This window comes from Anomaloglossus baeobatrachus, chromosome 4, assembly GCF_048569485.1.
Source record: "Anomaloglossus baeobatrachus isolate aAnoBae1 chromosome 4, aAnoBae1.hap1, whole genome shotgun sequence".
NCBI classification, from domain to species: Eukaryota; Metazoa; Chordata; class Amphibia; order Anura; family Aromobatidae; genus Anomaloglossus; species Anomaloglossus baeobatrachus.
In genome coordinates this window covers 371,063,482-371,082,241 of record NC_134356.1, presented here as the reverse complement: position 1 = coordinate 371,082,241, position 18,760 = coordinate 371,063,482, and the positions used below count along the sequence as shown (strand labels likewise).

General features: G+C 47.5%; 1 protein-coding gene across 1 annotated transcript in view; it reads right to left on the bottom strand.

The window, feature by feature from the left end:
* The window catches only part of SRPK2 (SRSF protein kinase 2), a 157,744-nt gene that overhangs the window by 33,412 nt on the left and 105,572 nt on the right, over positions 1–18,760 (bottom strand). The window contains exons 10-12 of the mRNA XM_075343479.1: positions 5,307–5,417; positions 2,039–2,139; positions 1,844–1,951 (exon numbers count right to left, since the gene is read on the bottom strand). Coding sequence (XP_075199594.1) covers positions 1,844–1,951; positions 2,039–2,139; positions 5,307–5,417 — 320 coding nt within the window. The remainder of the gene's footprint in view (positions 1–1,843; positions 1,952–2,038; positions 2,140–5,306; positions 5,418–18,760) is intronic.

The following is an 18,760-nucleotide window of genomic DNA, read 5'->3' as shown; positions in this document are numbered from 1 at the left end:
TTTCTTTAGGTGACCCGTTTTCTTATATTATACATCGCTGCTTAACTCTTGATGTGCTGTACTAACAGCAGCTTATGTCACTGGTAGTACATATGACAGCAACTTTTGGCTGTCAGCATCTGGCACCATATACTGCTGTTTTGCCTATTCATATATGTGGGTATTTGTTGTTTGTCAATTGAGTTTTTGTATGTGACCAGTTGTCCTTTTCAAATTAATCTATTAAATGTTATTTTTTTATATGTAGTTCTACCCCTGCTGATTTATAACAGTTAGAACTGGGAACAAAAATTGTATTACCTAGTGGGAGCACAGCTCTTTATAAATTCTGTGCCTCGTGAGTTAAAGGGATTCTCCAAGAATGCAATAAAAGGCCCCATCACATAATTAAAACTGCAGCCCATCTTAGTCAAGGGTCAATCATATACACACAAACCAGTGTGTTCATGATGCAGGGTTGTGACATGAGAAGAAACCAATCTACTCTTCACTGACCAAGTACACACAGAGGTCTGATGCTGGAGAAAAAAAAAATCCTTTGTGCTCCCTTACTGGTCCCTGAGATTGCATTGCAGGGAGCGGATGTTCGCAAGCACCAGCAAGTGTTCTAATTAAATGCTGCTGTCATAGATTGACAGCAGTATTTAACTGATAAACTACTATGTCGTTGGCTTTTAGAGTCAGATGCCAGCTATATAACCTAGCCAACATCAGCCATATGAGGAGAAAGCCATCTATACATGCAGACCACCTCTAGGATGTTAAGTCACATCCTAATGCGGGAAGGGTTTAATGACCACTGTCAAAATCTTTATTGGCAATCATTAAGGTATTCAATTCCTTCTCATCCACTTTTACCTTCATTTTAAATCTGCTTCTAAGTAGATAGAAAAAAAAAATCTTTGATTTCCTCAGTGCACACACAATTGTCGGTTAGAAATGATTTAGTGACAAAATGTAGAATTGGTGGAGGAAGGGTGAACTAGATGGACCTAGGTCTTTTTTCAACCTATGTAACAGTCTGGTTGCAGTACTGCTAGTTATCCACTGGGCAGAACACATTTCAAAGTCTTGTGTTACTATGGGGCTATACATGAGTACACCTCAACTCTTTCCGCACAGATAAAAAAATAAATGCAGATCTCATGCCTAATAGGAGAAGGAGATCCATGGGAAATAAAAAGGGAAAGGATGCAACTGCCTTCCTGAGAATACAGAACAAAGCAAACCACTAGAATGTATCGAGGGCACTGTTTACAAGAACGGTCCAACAGTAAAATGCTTCTGAGATTTTATTTCTGTTGACAAAGCAACCAGAATGCAGTGTTTATTCTTCCAAAGTTTAAGAATGGAAACAGAGTTATATTGCCCAGAACACTCACAGGCTATTATATTGCTGGACCGTTTTAATAAAGGAGACTTTTCACAAATGCATATAAATAAAACATTTGCAAAAAACAGACAGCACACAGATTGCACATGGATAACATTCGTGTGGTGACCCATAGACTTGAATGGGTGATTTTGGTCTGTGACTCGAATGACACATCATACCATGTCACTGACATGTGAACAACAATATAGACTATAATGGGTGTTTATCCATCAAAAAACACTGATATACCCGAACTGCATCAATATAAGGCCTCATTTAGAGGTCCATTTTTCATGTACATTTTCTGAGCTCCCACAAAATGTTATCAAGTAGGTATAACAAATAATTGGGCATGTTGATGTCAGGTTGTGACTATGCACAATCAATAGTTAGCGGAATCTACCATTTATCCTGCGTGACTGCATACCTGAAAAAGGAGCAGAATACAATATAAGAGGATAGCCTTACCATACACGCTGTACTCCAGATATCAGCAGGCGTGCTATACCCTGCTCCTATGAGAACTTCTATGGAGCGATACTGTCTTGTCTGTATGTCTTCAGTGAAGTGCTTGTGCTGCACAGAGAAAACATCCCTTAACAGATAAAAAGTAATAAATGTGACTTCATATACTGTAGGGGTAACAATGGTTACAGTACATACCACCCAACAAGCATTCCCGAGATCTGCTATTTTAACCCTAATGTTGTCAGCGTTTCTAGGATCCAGTGGGTTCACCAGTAGATCTGCAGCTCGCATTTTATCTGCAACATAGAAAATTTTCATAATTAAATATATACTAATGAATCAAAGATCTTTAGGTTTATTTTCCAAATACTACTGACTACCCCTAAGGATACTGAATGGGCGTAAGTTCATATAAATGACTTTAATGAAAGAAAAAACTATTTGCATACATGGTATAGTACTATTAAGACAAAAACCTGCAGCAGCCCTACTATTCATTAACACCGATTCAGCAAAGCTTTTACATAAGAATTTTGGAGTAAAAGGCCTTGAAAAGTAGCCAAATTTTTGAGCAATGTGAGGCTCCAACAAAGTGGACAGAGCCAGGGTAAAGGAGTGGGTAGAGACGGGCAGAGGGCGTGGGCAGAGGGCGTGGGCAGAGGTGGGGTGAGGGCAGAGGCGGGGTGAGGGCGTGGGCAGAGGCGGGGTGAGGGCGTGGGCAGAGGCGGGGTGAGGGCGTGGGCAGAGGCGGGGTGAGGGCGTGGGCGTGGACAGAGGCGGGGTGAGGGCGTGGGCGTGGACAGAGGCGGGGCGAGGGCAGAAGCGGGGCAAGGGCAGAGGCGGGGGCAGAGGCGGGGCAAGGGCGTGGGCAGAGGCGGGGAAAGGGCGTGGGCAGAGGCGGGGCGAGGGCAGAGGCGGGGCGAGGGCAGAGGCGGGGCGAGGGCATGGGCAGAGGCGGGGCGAGAGCGTGGGCAGAGGCGGGGTGAGGGCGTGGACAGAGGCGGGGCGAGGGCGTGGACAGAGGCGGGGTGAGGGCGTGGACAGAGGCGGGGTGAGGGCGTGGACAGAGGCGGGGTGAGGGCGTGGGCAAAGGCGGGGTGAGGGCGTGGGCAGAGGCGGGGTGAGGGCGTGGGCAGAGGCGGGGTGAGGGCGTGGGCAGAGGCGGGGTGAGGGCGTGGGCAGAGGCGGGGTGAGGGCGTGGGCAGAGGCGGGGTGAGGGCGTGGGCAGAGTCGGGGTGAGGGCGTGGGCAGAGCCACTTGTCAAATTCATAACAAGCGGTGGAATTTCCAGACTGGAAAAAAAGATTTGTTGCGAGGCACACACGGCACTTGTCAGAAGCACCAGTATCATTTAGAGACATGCGCATGTGAATCCAGTACGTGTCCTCATCATGGCCACTGTAATAAACATCAGTCTTTATGAATCAAGGCCATTGCATTGGGCTCCATACCGTAAAAGTATTCCACAACAACCAGACATTACACTGAATTGTAAAGCCTCATTCATACATAACATTTTTGATGCTTGTTTTATTTGTGTGCAAAAACAAAAGCATTTTGCTTTAACAGCAAAGAGACTTCTAACTTCTAAAAATCTTATTCACACATGACATTTTCTTCTTTGCATTATTTGACTTGTGGTGCGTTTGTTTTTGTTTTTTAAATAAAAAAAAACCCAAAGCTGGTCTATTTTTTCGGTGTTTTTATTGCAGTCATTCCAAATTGGTAACAAAATAGTCACAAAATGTGCATAATGTATGCTGCAATTTTTAGGCTAAAGACTTTTTTCCTTCATGAGAAACAAAAGGATCAAAAATTATTTGGGTGAAAAGATCCTAAACCAGGGGGGGCTCAAACTAAAATGGGATCACGACATCATTTAAACCTTTCACCCCCCACCCCCCCTTGCCTGTTTTCACTTTCATGACCAGGCCAATTTTTTTCCAATTGTGTCACTTTGTGAGGTTATGACTCTGGAACACTTCAGCAGGTCCCGGTGATTATGAGATTTTTTTTTGTGATATATTGTATTTCATGTTAGTGGTAAATTTAGGACAATATTTTTTGCATTTATTTGTGAAAATATTGTAAATTTGCCCAAAATTTTGAAAATTTCGTAATTTTCAAACTTCCAATTTGGATGCCCTTAACAACAAAAGACATACTGAACGTCATTTGTCATCTCCCTGCCTATGATCCGGGCTTGCACGCTGAGCCGGCATCTTTCCAGGCAGATGAAGGGTGCATCATTCAGCCTTCTTCTGCCTCTAACAGTGCTCCGCCCACCACTGGTACCCTGTTAAATGCCACTGTCCCTTTCTTATTCACGTTCCCTAATCAGAGTATTAAATAGAATACAAAGTAAAAAAAGAAAGGTCTTAAAAAATCTGAAAAAAACAAAAAAAAAACCAAAAAAAACAAAACCCCCAAAACAGTTCAAATCTCCCACCCCACTCTTTCACCACATAAAAAAAATTAAAAAAAAAAGTCTGATCTTTCAAAATATACAATAAATTAATCAGATTAATGAACAGCATAACAGTAAAAAAAAAAATTTAAAAAAAATCAAACTTCCTGAACTGCAGTTTGTCGGCCGCAACAACAAAAAAAATTTAAAAAAAAAGTAACATGAGATGAAAACATTGTATATACCCCAAAATAATATAAAAATACATCAGCTAAGGGTGCAAAAAACAAGCCCTCACACATCACACATCTCCATATCCCATTAACTGAAAACGTTACGGTTCTCTGAAAGTCGTGACACAAGCAAGCTTTTTTTTTTAATTTTTTCCCACAACTCAAAGTAAAATAAAATTATACATGTTTAGTAACTATGTAATCGTAGTCAGTTTTATGGTACAGTGAACACTATAAAAATTGCAGAATTTCACTTTTTTTGCTATTTCGCCACAGTTTTTTGATAAAATGGATGGTGTCATTCAAAAGTACAACTCATCCCACATAAAACAAGACCTCACACTGCCATATAGAGAAAAAAATAAAGTTATGACTTTTGGAATAAGGGGAGGAAAAAAACAAAAGCGAAAAACCTAACAATCGTCCTGCCTTTAAAGGTAAGGTATCGTGAATTTATATAATCCAAGCAATGATTAGTTGTAAGATAACATGCAGTTATAATGTTATCTTGCTTAAAATAAAGATGTATTTCAGTTTTTATAATAATGGAAAGCTGGACAATGGGGGCTGCCATTTTACATTCCAGAATCTAGCACGACAGTGCAGGCTCGATTTACAGCACCTCATGTACATAACCGATAGTGGTCGGGTCCCGACCCCATTAGTTGTATGACAACTCCTCCCACTGTGAAATGGTAACGCCTATGTGGACATCCCAATTCACAGCCGTGGGTGTGTTCAGCAGCCATTTTTCCCTAGCCCATGCTTTGTGCTGTGCTGCATTTTTCTCCTACAGCCAGGATCTGAAAGCGGAAGTAAATACCTCTACCGGCCCACGCTGGATCTTCTCCACCGGCCCACGCTGGATCTTCTCCGCCGGCCCAAGATCGTTCTCCTCCATTGCTGCAAGTTGCTGTATCGCCGCTGCTCCTGTCTGACAAAAATGTGTTTCCACTTTACTTCCGGGTGGAGCTGTACAATGCATATACAGTCACCCATAAAATGGTGACACATTACTATGAAATACTCCACTTCCCCTTTTGGGTGCAGTGTAACACCCAAAAGGGGAGAAAAATAGGCATGTCATCTAGTGACTACCCAAATTTGCAGCTATCGGAATTCTACTAAGGATTACCATAGCTTTTTGCTGTTTACCCCGGAAGATGCTCCTCCTACTGGTAATTCTAAGCATTTTTTTTTTTTAAAGTTTTATTTTACATATTTAAAAGTTGAATTACATTCAGAAAATAGTTGTTACACAATTAAAATAATATTGTTTGCCTATTTGGGCTACAAAAAAAATGTAAAAAAAAAATTAGACCATACCTTCCCTTTAAGAGTTTAAGGCAGTGGTTACACTGGTATATATCATCCAGTGTGAGAATTTGATGCTGTGCGCTATTGACTGTCTGCTAAAATTCTGCTGTGAGCGTCAGCAGAGTGTCATTTCACTGTGACCCAATTCTCCCACAAGTACTGAGAAGAGGGAGAACTTCATTTCTACATCATCTCCATTGCCTGTCTCGGCGTATATTTGACTGCTCTCGGATGACATCCCAGGGCAGTCCGATGTTTCACATGCACCCATAGACTTGTATTGGTTTGTGTGAACTGAGATATACGCTGACAATCGCGTCACACAGTGATTTTTTTTCTCTCATGCCAACTCGGCATGAGAGAAAAAAACAACCGATCGGCACTGCCCCGTCGTATAAATCTAGTGTGCTATACGGCTGTGTCAGCGAGCCTTAAACCAGAGAGTTATGTCACATAAAATAATTAATAAATAACATCTCCCACATGTCTACTTTACATCAGCATAATTTTTTAAAAAGTTTGTTAGAGTTTCCCAGACCCTGGAGAGATTGGACATGTTTTCGGTCTCTCCAGGCTCGGATGTAGCTGAGCTGCATCATTGTGGGACCTCGAGTGGGTAATATCGAACCTGCAGGGAAGTTTTTGGGCTTAATAAATGAGTGAAAGAGGGTCTTTCTTTGTATTTTATTTCAAATAAAGGATTAGTAATGGGAAGTCTCATAAACGCCTGCCATCACTGGCTTAGTGTCAGTTGTGAGCTGAGATTAACCCCTTATTAACCAGATTGCCACCACACAAGGGCAATTGAGAAGAGCCAAGTAAAGTGCTGGGGTTGTCACATCTAATAGATGCGACAATCCTGGGTGGTTGCAGGCTGATATTTTTAGGCCGGGAGTTCTCAATAATTGTGGGTCTCCCCAGCCTGAGAATACCAGCCCCCAGCTGTCTGGGTTTATCTTGACTGGTTATCAAAATTGGGGGGACCGCCCAATGTTTTTTTCTTTTATTTTTACTGTATTCCCGCAGACCGGGTTTGTGATTGGAAGCGTCAGACAGGCCGTCACACAGGCTGGGGGTGCTGTATGACTGAAACCAGTCACAGACACCGATGGGTGGGGGAAGCAGTGACTATGCATGAGCCTAATAAGCCCTGGAAGAAGAATGAGCAGTGTGCAGTTGCGCAGGTGACTCGGTAAGGATAATACGCTAGCTTTATTATTTTTTTCTTTAGTTTTAACTTTCTTTTTTTTATTTTTTGAGTGTCCGACCATCATGGTTGCCTTTAAACCTGCGGAGGTTGGACTTCAAGGTCCAGTCCACGCACTGCTATTTTTTCACAAAAAAGCATCAAATCCAGAATTAACACACTAAAAAACACGCAAAAAAAAGCACCGTTACTACAAGCGATTTTTTTTTTTTTTTTTAACATTTCCAGGCACTCTGGGACAAGGTGCAGCTTTGGTTGCAGTTTGGGTGCAGTTAAAACTGCAGCGTGTGCATATACCCTTAGAAAGAGCCTGTGACCATTAGCTCTCACTTCCAGTCAGTCAGGAGCTGTGGTTACAAGATGGCAGAGCAGGACCAAAGTGGTAGTGGGAAGAGCCGAAGACGGCAGCTAGTAAGTATTTTACAAGGGGCAGGGATACCTTTCCAGAGGTGAAATAAAAAAGTTTTAGTAGTGCTTTAAAAGAAGTATCAAGAATTTGAACATATGCACAGCAACGTCGTTATTACACAGCAGTTTTGCTGTGCTTTTTTTAGGCTAGATCCAGGAGGAATGCACCTGTAAAACACATCATGTGCACATAACCTTACGGAGAATTCACAGATCACTTTTTTTCCCAGTTTGGTCCATAAATCAAACCAAAGTAGGATTTATCCAATTTCTTTATACCTACTATTTGTGAGAAAAAAATAAAAATGACACATGAAAACACATCAGTGAAAATCATTGACAGCACATGAATGTGAAAAAACACAGACCTGCGAGTCCTTACTGTGTCCCAATATAAACATGATTACCTGGTTTGGGAATCCAGAGGCTACTTTTCCATGTTTGTTAGATGCAGACAGGTCCAAATACACTTCTTGTAAAATTCGAATAGTAGCGAGCTGATAAACATGAAGCCCCTCTCATGGAAGCAGAACAAACTAACCTCATTAAGTGAGTTTGCAGCAACCAACTGAACTGGCGGCTGATGGTTTAGGCCAGTTTCACACATCCTTCTTTTTGCCGGTTTCGCGGATCCGGCGCACTCCCGTACAGTGAATACAGTACAATGACCGCGCAACAAGCGCCAGTCACGTGCTGTCATGTGACCGGCGCATGTGACCCGGAAGTTACAGCGCTGTCATTGTACTGTATTCACTGTACGGGAGCGCGCCGGATCCGCGAAACCGGCAAAAAGAAGGATGTGTGAGTGAGCCCTTAGCATTCACTTCCAGTCTTCTCACTTGTAACAAAATGGGGAGTCGCACCAGTATAATTTATGGATCAAGAGAAAATCAAAGTCACTGACTGAATTAACTAAAATAAAGGTTTTGCTTTTGGTTCACATAGATGTTGTTTAAATGTGTAATTTTCCAATACAAACTTTTATAGATCTGGCTTTTTTTTTTCTTAAAGTGCCTTATGTGTAGTACATACATAATCCTTTTATCAATATTAAAAAAGATAAATGGCTTTGCAGAGCGCTATTTTTGTTCAAGGGAACCTGTAATTTTTCTTCAAGGGAAGCTGTAATTTACTCACACTATTAACTGCAGATATAGGGTTAATCTGCAGGGTAATAGCGTTCTAAAGCTGCATGGCCACCTCAATGACAGACTGGCTACCAGGAGGCAACTTTATTCCTCCTGGCAGCCTGTGACTTTCAATAGCAGAGGCGTGCTTGTGCAACTTTGGTCACCACTCGGTACTCTGTGAGCAGCGACTGTAAGCACACACATGGATTCGGACTGACAGCTGACTGCAATGATACGGTGGGGAAATGCTGTCCGTCAATGTGCAAGGGGCGTACTTACAGCTGCCGTTTACTATGTACTGAGTGGTGACTGAAGCCGCCCTGGCATTACTCTATGACTGAAAGCTGGAGGCTGAAGGGGAGAACTAAATTTCCTCCTGGTAGTTGTGCTTTCAGTAGGGTGGCAGAGCAGCTTTAGAAATGAATTGTAGATTAACCCCATATCTGCAGGTTGATAGCGTTTGTGGGTATAACAAGTTCCCACTAAAGGGTTATTCCTGCCCAGATTTTTTCCCTTAGGTCGGGGATACACAGGGCACTAGTGCGATGCTCGCATGACACTCGGTTCATGCTGGCAGTACAGCAGAGCTGAGTGTCACACTAGTATTCCTGCGACTGAGGTCCGACTGTGCGAGCGGACCTCAGCTGAGGGGGGCGGGCCGGCTCTGAGGAGGGACGGGCCAGTGCTACGGAGGGGAGGGAGGGATTTCTCTTCCTCTCTCCTCCGTAGCCGGCTATTGCCATTCTCGCTCTGCACGCACGGTACACCGGTGTACCGCGAGTGCAGTGCAATTTTTCTCTCGCCCCATACACTTGAATGGGTGCGAGGGAAAGCGTCTCACATTACAGTCACAGCATGCTGCGATTGTTTTCTCGGTCCGATTAGGGCTGAGAAAATAATTGCTCATGTGCGCTGATACCTAGGCTAATATTGGTCCGAGTGGAATGCGATGTTTTATCGCACTCCACTCGCACCATTTTTCTCGCCGTGTGGCTTAGGCCTTAAAGAGGTGGTCCGACGCCTAAAATGTATTTTCTATCTATCCTTATCTTCTAACCACTTTTGTAATTATCTTTATTATAGAATTCCCTACACGTCTCCCTATTTAGCTAATCCCTGGTGGTGCTGCAGTAACTAACCAGTTTCTTCCATTTTAGTGGTGGAAAGGAGGAACAGGGTTAATGCTGTGCTGTTGCCGATTGAATAAACTGTTGATTATTAAAATATTCATTTAATAGGTCTACGCGTTTCAGGGATCAAGTCCCCTTCTTCAACACAAAAGAAGAAAAATCAACAATAGATGGACATCCATAAAATGACACGTATATATACATGTGTCTAATAGAAGGACGGCCTACTACATGTTAAAAAAAATCGGTGGCCAAATAACTGCCCCTATGATACAGCATTATTTTACAATAAGAAATACTTTATACTTTTAGTCTTATTATATACTTATCTTTAGTATTGTTGAAAAACAAGTAACAGAAAAAGATACCAGGGTTCAACTCCCCCATTTTTTATTTTATCCTTCCCTCTTTTTCGCTTCTCAAATTTTTATTTAGTTTTATTATTTTTTTAAGTTTATTAATTTTTTTTTTTCTGTTACATGTTTTTCAACAATATGTAAGACTAAAATTATAAAGAATTTTTTATTGTAAAATAATGCTGTGTCATAGGGGCAGTTGTTTGCCCGCCGATTTTTTGGAACATGTAGTAAGCGATCCTATTAGACGTGTCATCTAATTGATGTCCATGTATTGTTGATTTTTCTTCCTTTGTCCTGAAGAAGGGGACTTGATCCCTGAAACGCGTAGACCTATGAAATAAAAGAAGAATATTTTAATAATCAACAGTTTATTCATTCGGCAGCAGCACGGCATTAACCCCATTCCTCCTCTCCAGCACTGAAGTTTAACCCCTTCAGCCCCCAGCCTGTTTTCACCTTAAAGACCCGGCCATTTTTTGCAATTCTGACCAGTGTCACTTTGACAGGTTATAACTCTGGAACACTTCAACGGATCCTGGCGATTCTGAGATTGTGTTTTCGTGACATATTGTACTTCATGTCAGTGGTAAATTTAGGCCGATATGTTTTGCGTTTATTTGTGAAAATTTCGGAAAAATTTAGCGAAAATTTTGAAAATTTTGCAATTTTCAAAATTTGAAATTTTATGCCCATAAATCTGAGAGATATGTCACACAAAAAAGTTACTAAATAACATTTCCCACATGTCTACTTTACACCAGCGCAATTTTTGAAAAAAAAAAAAATTTCCGTTAGGAAGTTAGAAGGGTTCAAAGTTCATCACCAATTTCTCATTTTTCCAACAAAATTTACAAAAAAAAATTGTTTAGGTACCACATCACATTTGGAGTGATTTGAGAAACCTAGGCGACAGAAAATACCCAAAAGTGACCCAATTCTAAAATCTGCACCCCTCACTCTGCTCAAAACCACATCCAAGAAGTTTATTAACCCTTTAGGAGCTTCACAGCAACCAAAGCAATGTAGACGAAAAAATGAAAATTTTACTTTTTTAACACAAAAATGTTACTTTAGCCATAAAAATTAGTATTTTCACAAGGGTATCAGGAAAAATGCATCATAAAATGTATCGTGCATTTTCTCCTGAGTACGCAGATACCCCATATGTGGTGGTAATCAAATGTTTGGGCACACAGCAGGACTCGGAAGGCAAGGAGCGCCATTTGAATTTTTGAGTGCAAAATTAGCTGCACTCATTAGCGGACGCCATGTCGGGTTTGAAGACTCCCCGAGGTGCCTAAACAATGGAGCTCCCCCACAAATGACCCCATTTTGGAAACTAGAGCCGTCAAATATTTTTTCTAGATGTTTGATGTGCACTTTGAACCCCTGGGGGCTTCACAGAAGTTTATAACGTTGAGCCGTGAAAAGAAAAAAAAATTTTTTTACCACAAAACTGTTGCTTCAACCAGGTAGCTTTTTTTATCACAAGGGTATCAGGAAAAAATGCACCATAAAATTTATGGTGCATTTTCTCCTGAGTACGCAGATACCCCATATGTGGTGGAAATCAAATGTTTGGGCGCACGGCAGGACTCGGAAGGCAAGGAGCGCCATTTCACAGCAAAATTGGTTGGAATTATTAGCGGACGCCATGTTTCATTTGGAGACCCCCTGAAGTGCCTAAACAATGGAGCTCCCCCACAATTGACCCCATTTTGGAAACTAGACCCCTCATGGAATTTATCTAGCTGTTTAGTGAGCACTTTGAACCCCTGGAGGCTTCACAAACGTTTGTAATGTTCAGCCGTGAAAATATTTTATTCTTTTTTTTACCACAAAATTGTTTTTTCAAACAGGTAGCTTTTTTTTCCACAAGGGTATCAGAAAAAAATGCACCATAAAATGTATTGTGCAATTTCTCCTGAGTACGACGATACCTCATATGTGGTGGAAATCAATTGTTTGGGCGTACGGCGGGGCTCAGAAGAGAAGGAGCGCCATTTCACAGTAAAATTGATTGGAATTATTAGCAGACGCCATGTTTCTTTTGGAGACCTCCTGAGGTGCCTAAACAATGGAGCTCCCCCACATGTGATCCCATTTTGGAAACTAGACCCCCCCCATACAAAAAAAATTAGTTTGGCGAAATAAAAAATACAGACATCAGTAAAAAAAAAAAAAAAAAAAAAAAAGAGCGCCTGCCACTAAGACCAGTGCCAAACGTGAGAGCAATGCACGAGTCTCGCATCGCATCATCCACTGCAGTCTGGAAGCGAGCAACTGCGCTGGATAATGCGATGCGAGAGGGCGGGGCGGCAGATGAGAAAGGGCGCAGCGGATGGAAGATGGGAAAGGGCGCAGCGGATGGAGGAGCGGCAGAGGATGGGAAAGGGCGCAGCGGATGGATGATGGGAAATGGCGCAGCGGATGGATGGGAAATGGCGCAGCGGATGGAGGAGCGGCAGAGGATGGGAAAGGGCGCAGCGGATGGATGATGGGAAATGGCGCAGCGGATGGATGGGAAATGGCGCAGCGGATGGAGGAGCGGCAGAGGATGGGAAAGGGCGCAGCGGATGGATGATGGGAAATGGCGCAGCGGATGGATGGGAAATGGCGCAGCGGATGGAGGAGCGGCAGAGGATGGGGGGGGTGAGATGGGGATACCTACCTTACAGGATGGATCTAGGCAGCAGGATCACAGCAGACAGAAGAGGCAGCAGATGAAGGAGGCAACAGATCGAGGAGGGTGAGAGGGGGCAGTAGATGGAAAATGGGAGAGAGCAGGCAGCAGATCGGGGAGGGGGGCAGAGTCTGATGCGAGAGAGAGATGGCACATGTAGGGGAAGGGAGGGGGGCTTGCAGCACATGTAGGGGGAGGGAGGGGGGCTTGCAGCACATGTAGGGGGAGGGAGGGGGGCTTGCAGCACATGTAGGGGGAGGGTGGCTGGCTTGCAGCACATGTAGGGGGAGGGTGGCTTGCAGCACATGTGCTGCAAGCCAGCCACCCTCCCCCCACATGTGCTGCAAGCCAGCCACCCTCCCCCCACATGTGCTGCAAGCCAGCCACCCTCCCCCCCACATGTGCTGCAAGCCAGCCACCCTCCCCCCACATGTGCTGCAAGCCAGCCACCCTCCCCCCACATGTGCTGCAAGCCAGCCACCCTCCCCCCACGTGGGGGGAGGGTGGCTTGCAGCACATGGAGGGATAGGTGGTGTGGCGATGGAGAAGGGGCAGCCGATGAAGGAGGCGGCGGCGGCCGCCGCCGATCGGGGGCAGCAGCGGCTGAAAAAGGTGGGTGCGACGGCGGCGGGGACAGTGGCGAGCATGGCGGCGGGGACGGCGGTGGATCGGGAGCGGCGGCGGGGACAGCGGTGGAGCGGGAGCATGGCGGCGGAGACAGCGGTGCAGCGGGAGCATGGCGGCGGGGACGGCGGTGGATCGGGAGCGGCGGCGGGGACAGCGGTGGAGCGGGAGCATGGCGGCGGAGACAGCGGTGCAGCGGGAGCATGGCGGCGGGGACGGCGGTGGATCGGGAGCGGCGGCGGGGACAGCGGTGCAGCGGGAGCATGGCGGCGGAGACAGCGGTGCAGCGGGAGCATGGCGGCGGGGACGGCGGTGGATCGGGAGCGGCGGCGGGGACAGCGGTGCAGCGGGAGCATGGCGGCGGAGACAGCGGTGCAGCGGGAGCATGGCGGCGGGGACGGCGGTGGATCGGGAGCGGCGGCGGGGACAGCGGTGGAGCGGGAGCATGGCGGCGGAGACAGCGGTGCAGCGGGAGCATGGCGGCGGGGACGGCGGTGGATCGGGAGCGGCGGCGGGGACAGCGGTGCAGCGGGAGCATGGCGGCGGAGACAGCGGTGCAGCGGGAGCATGGCGGCGGGGACGGCGGTGGATCGGGAGCGGCGGCGGGGACAGCGGTGCAGCGGGAGCATGGCGGCGGAGACAGCGGTGCAGCGGGAGCATGGCGGCGGGGACGGCGGTGGATCGGGAGCGGCGGCGGGGACAGCGGTGGAGCGGGAGCATGGCGGCGGAGACAGCGGTGCAGCGGGAGCATGGCGGTGGGGACGGCGGTGGATCGGGAGCGGCGGCGGGGACAGCGGTGGAGCGGGAGCATGGCGGCGGAGACAGCGGTGCAGCGGGAGCATGGCGGCGGGGACGGCGGTGGATCGGGAGCGGCGGCGGGGACAGCGGTGCAGCGGGAGCATGGCGGCGGAGACAGCGGTGCAGCGGGAGCATGGCGGCGGGGACGGCGGTGGATCGGGAGCGGCGGCGGGGACAGCGGTGCAGCGGGAGCATGGCGGCGGAGACAGCGGTGCAGCGGGAGCATGGCGGCGGGGACGGCGGTGGATCGGGAGCGGCGGCGGGGACAGCGGTGGAGCGGGAGCATGGCGGCGGAGACAGCGGTGCAGCGGGAGCATGGCGGCAGGGACGGCGGTGGATCGGGAGCGGCGGCGGGGACAGCGGTGCAGCGGGAGCATGGCGGCGGAGACAGCGGTGCAGCGGGAGCATGGCGGCGGGGACGGCGGTGGATCGGGAGCGGCGGCGGGGACAGCGGTGCAGCGGGAGCATGGCGGCGGAGACAGCGGTGCAGCGGGAGCATGGCGGCGGGGACGGCGGTGGATCGGGAGCGGCGGCGGGGACAGCGGTGGAGCGGGAGCATGGCGGCGGAGACAGCGGTGCAGCGGGAGCATGGCGGCGGGGACGGCGGTGGATCGGGAGCGGCGGCGGGGACAGCGGTGCAGCGGGAGCATGGCGGCGGAGACAGCGGTGCAGCGGGAGCATGGCGGCGGGGACGGCGGTGGATCGGGAGCGGCGGCGGGGACAGCGGTGCAGCGGGAGCATGGCGGCGGAGACAGCGGTGCAGCGGGAGCATGGCGGCGGGGACGGCGGTGGATCGGGAGCGGCGGCGGGGAGAGCGGTGGAGCGGGAGCATGGCGGCGGAGACAGCGGTGCAGCGGGAGCATGGCGGCGGGGACAGCGGTGCAGCGGGAGCATGGCGGCGGGGACAGCGGTGCATAGGGAGCATGGCGGCGGGGACAGCGGTGAAGCGGCAGCAGCGGCGGGGCGATCGGAGACAGCGGCGGTGAAGCGGGAGCAGCGGCGGGGACAGCGGTGAAGCGGGAGCAGCGGCGGGGCGATCGGGGACAGGGGCGAGCGGCGGGGCGATCGGGGACAGGGGCGAGCGGCGGGGCGATCGGGGACAGGGGCGAGCGGCGGGGCGATCGGGGACAGGGGCGGGCGGCGGGGACAACAACTTACCGCTCTCCTCGGCTTCTAGGGACGATCACAGGCCGCAGATCCACATTGATTGGAGAGAGCGGTCACAAGACCGGTCTCTCCAATCAGAGCTGGGGGCGGGTGAAGCATCGATCACCCAGCTCCAGCCAATGGCCAGTGCTACAGCAGCACTGATCAGGGCTGGATTTCAATGTTCCAGCCATTTTCAATGGCTGGAACATTACAGTGGCTGTAATTGGCTGAGCGGCGTTCGTCAGCCAATCACAGCCTCTGTAGGTTCGGGGAGGAGGCACCACCCCTCCTGAGGTCAGGCAGAGGTCCCCTCCTTCCCGAATCTACCGTTTAAGTAAATAAATTTCACTCCCCGGGGCTCCGGGACCGCGATTTCGCCATGACGTACTGAGTACGTCATGGGTCGTTTAGCACCATGTCACCATGACGTACTCAGTACGTCCAAGGTCGTTAAGGGGTTAAACCACGTGGGGCTGCTGCCAATATTTCAAGCTTTCATAGGGGTTGTGACTTTCACAACCCCAATAGGGGAGTGTTATTTTGTGCACACTGCACTTTAATACCTGATACGACCCTATTTTGCATTCTTTTGTCCTCAGCTTTACATCAGTTTCTTCCATTGCAGTCCTCTGAGGATGTTCTGGATCCTGGATGATAGGCGCTGTGGCAGAGGTTAGTGGAGCGCTGGAAGGCTGCTGCCGCCTTCTGTTGCTTGCGTAAAAGATGTCACGGGGCAGTCCTAGATGAAGTGACATCAGCGCCACCCCACAGACCGCCCTCAAACAGAGTTATCAGGGGGCAGCTTTAGTGTAACTCACTACTTCTAGCACCGCTACTTATGACAATTCATTTGAGGACGGTCCAAAAAGCAATGAGCGATAACAGCACTGCCCCCCTGATGCCGCTTAGTTTGAGGGCGGTGCAAGAAGCTGTGGGGCAGCACTGGTGGCTCTCACTGCATCTTAGCACCGCCCCGTGACAATATCCTTCACAACAGTAATGGAAGTAATGGCAGAGAGGACTAGCATGCTGTTGCTCCAGAAACCTTGTTCATTAACCATCGTCCAGAACATTTTCGGAAGAGGCAGTGATCTTATTGTCGGAGTCCAACTATGAAAGTGGAAGAGTGAGCTGACTTATTTGTCTTTGGTTTATTATAAGAATAGAACCACCTATTGAGATCCAGAAAGAGGTGAAAATGTACAATAGTAATGCAATTACGGAGCTTTGTAAAAAAAATATTTACATTGTGTGAATAACCTGTAAATTATTTTACACTGACTAAGATCACAAAGGCAATGCAGCAATCAGCTAGCTTTGGGTTCATTTAGTGTCATAGACTTGGCTGTGGTTTTTTGCAACCAGGAAAGAACAGAGGATACAATTTTCCATTTCCAAGCAGTTGCAGATGATGGAATACACTAACTAGCTAACAAAAAAGTAAACAGATTAAAACCTCATATAGCCCAAGATCTGCTTGAGCTTGGGGCTCATGGGATGGGCTACTTTAAGCCAGAGGAGGACATCATCATATAGCCACCAAAATGTCTACTTACGAAGTAAAGCGCCACATATTAAACCTTATACAAATAACAGTGATGATCATACTCGATACTTGCATAATGGAAATGTAATGGGTTTCCAAATATGAACAATAGGACATTATACCTTAATTTAGATCACATGACTTCATTCCCAAGTTTCCCTTCTCCCCCCACCCTGTATGATGCTCTGTACAAGTACCGAGGTAAAGCAGTTCCTAGAGTGGTGAAAATAGGCATTAACTGTATTGGTATGGGCTTTGCTGCTATAATGTAACATTCATGATGATGTCTGTAATGAGCTGTGGAATTAATGGCGCTATACCAGTGAATAAAAATAAATGGCCAAAAAGACATATGTAACTGTACAAAGTGCAGGAACAACTTCCACCAGGATAGAGGGAGCTGGCTGCCTGGCCAAGGCATTGCCTTAAGGTACCGTCACACTAAGTGACGCTCCAGCGATCCCACCAGCAACCTGACCTGGCAGGGATCGCTGGAGCGTCGCTACACGGGTTGCTGGTGAGCTGTCACACAGGCAGATCTCACCAGCAACCAGTGACCAGCCCCCAGCGTGGAAGTGATGCTGCGCTTGGTAACTAAGGTAAATATCGGGTAACCAACCCGATATTTACCTTGGTTACCAGCGCACACCGCTTAGCGCTGGCTCCCTGCACTGCTAGCCAGAGTACACATCGGGTTAATTACAAGATATGTAGTCTGGCTATGTGTGCAGGGAGCCGGCACTGACAGCGCGAGAGCGGCGGACGCTGGTAACGAAGGTAAATATCGGGTAGCCAAGGAAAGGGCTTCTTGGTTACCCGATATTTACCTTGGTTACCAGCATCCGCAGAAGCCGGCTCACTGCACATTCAGTTGTTGCTCTCTCGCTGTCATACACAGCGATGTTTGCTTCACAGCGGGAGAGCAACAACTAAAAAATGGTCCAGGACATTCAGCAACAACCAGCGACCTCACAGCAGGGGCCAGGTTGTTGCTGGATATCACACACAGCAACATCGCTAGCAACATTGCTGTTGCGTCACAAAAGTAGTGCCTCAGCAGCGATGTTGCTAGCGATGTTGCTTAGTGAGACGTGGCCTTTAGACATTTCTAGCCAACAGGTAACTTAATGGAATTATCTAGGATTAGAAACATGGCGGCTTTGTATCAGAAACAGCACCACCTTTGACCATAGGTTGTGTATAGTATGGGACCTCAGATTAATTTACTTCAATGGCTATGAATTGCAAAGCCAGACACAACCCATCTAGGGTGGGGCTGTTTCTGAAAGAAAGCAGCCATGTTTTTCTAATCCTGTACACCCTATCCAACCTGGCTATACTGAAAGCAGAAGCGTTTGATTTTTTTTCATTTTATAATACAGGTAATATTTGTCTTTATGAAATGAGGTGACTATCATTGAGGTGAACTGGATAAAGCAGAGTAAGTCCATATAATAGCCAGACTGTATAGCACCTGGAGGTATTGCATTACACAATCTCATCCAGGTGGTAGTCAGAAGGTCTGAATAAGATACAGCGTATAGAACGTTGCTGAGCATTACTGGGAGACATTAGTTGTGAATTCACTTTTAGAACATCTACAATAATGCATGTGAAGGCATGATTTAACTCAAACTGTTCTATCAGTCACAAATCCAGTTGTATAATCCAAAAAAAGTCACTAATATGTACTACAAGGCTACACAGACATCTATTGACAGCGGCATTTGCTCTGGAGGCTTCTACCTGGCTATAGGATTGCCCATTCATCTTAATAAGTGATTTACTAAATTGACGAACAGTATGATCATCTGTATATGGCCCACATCAATCAGTTGATCGATAGGTTGGCTTCACTTCGAATGAAGAATGTGTAGCAGAGAAAACCTTTAAAAAGGGGTTGTACACGACCTTAGAGTCCAATAT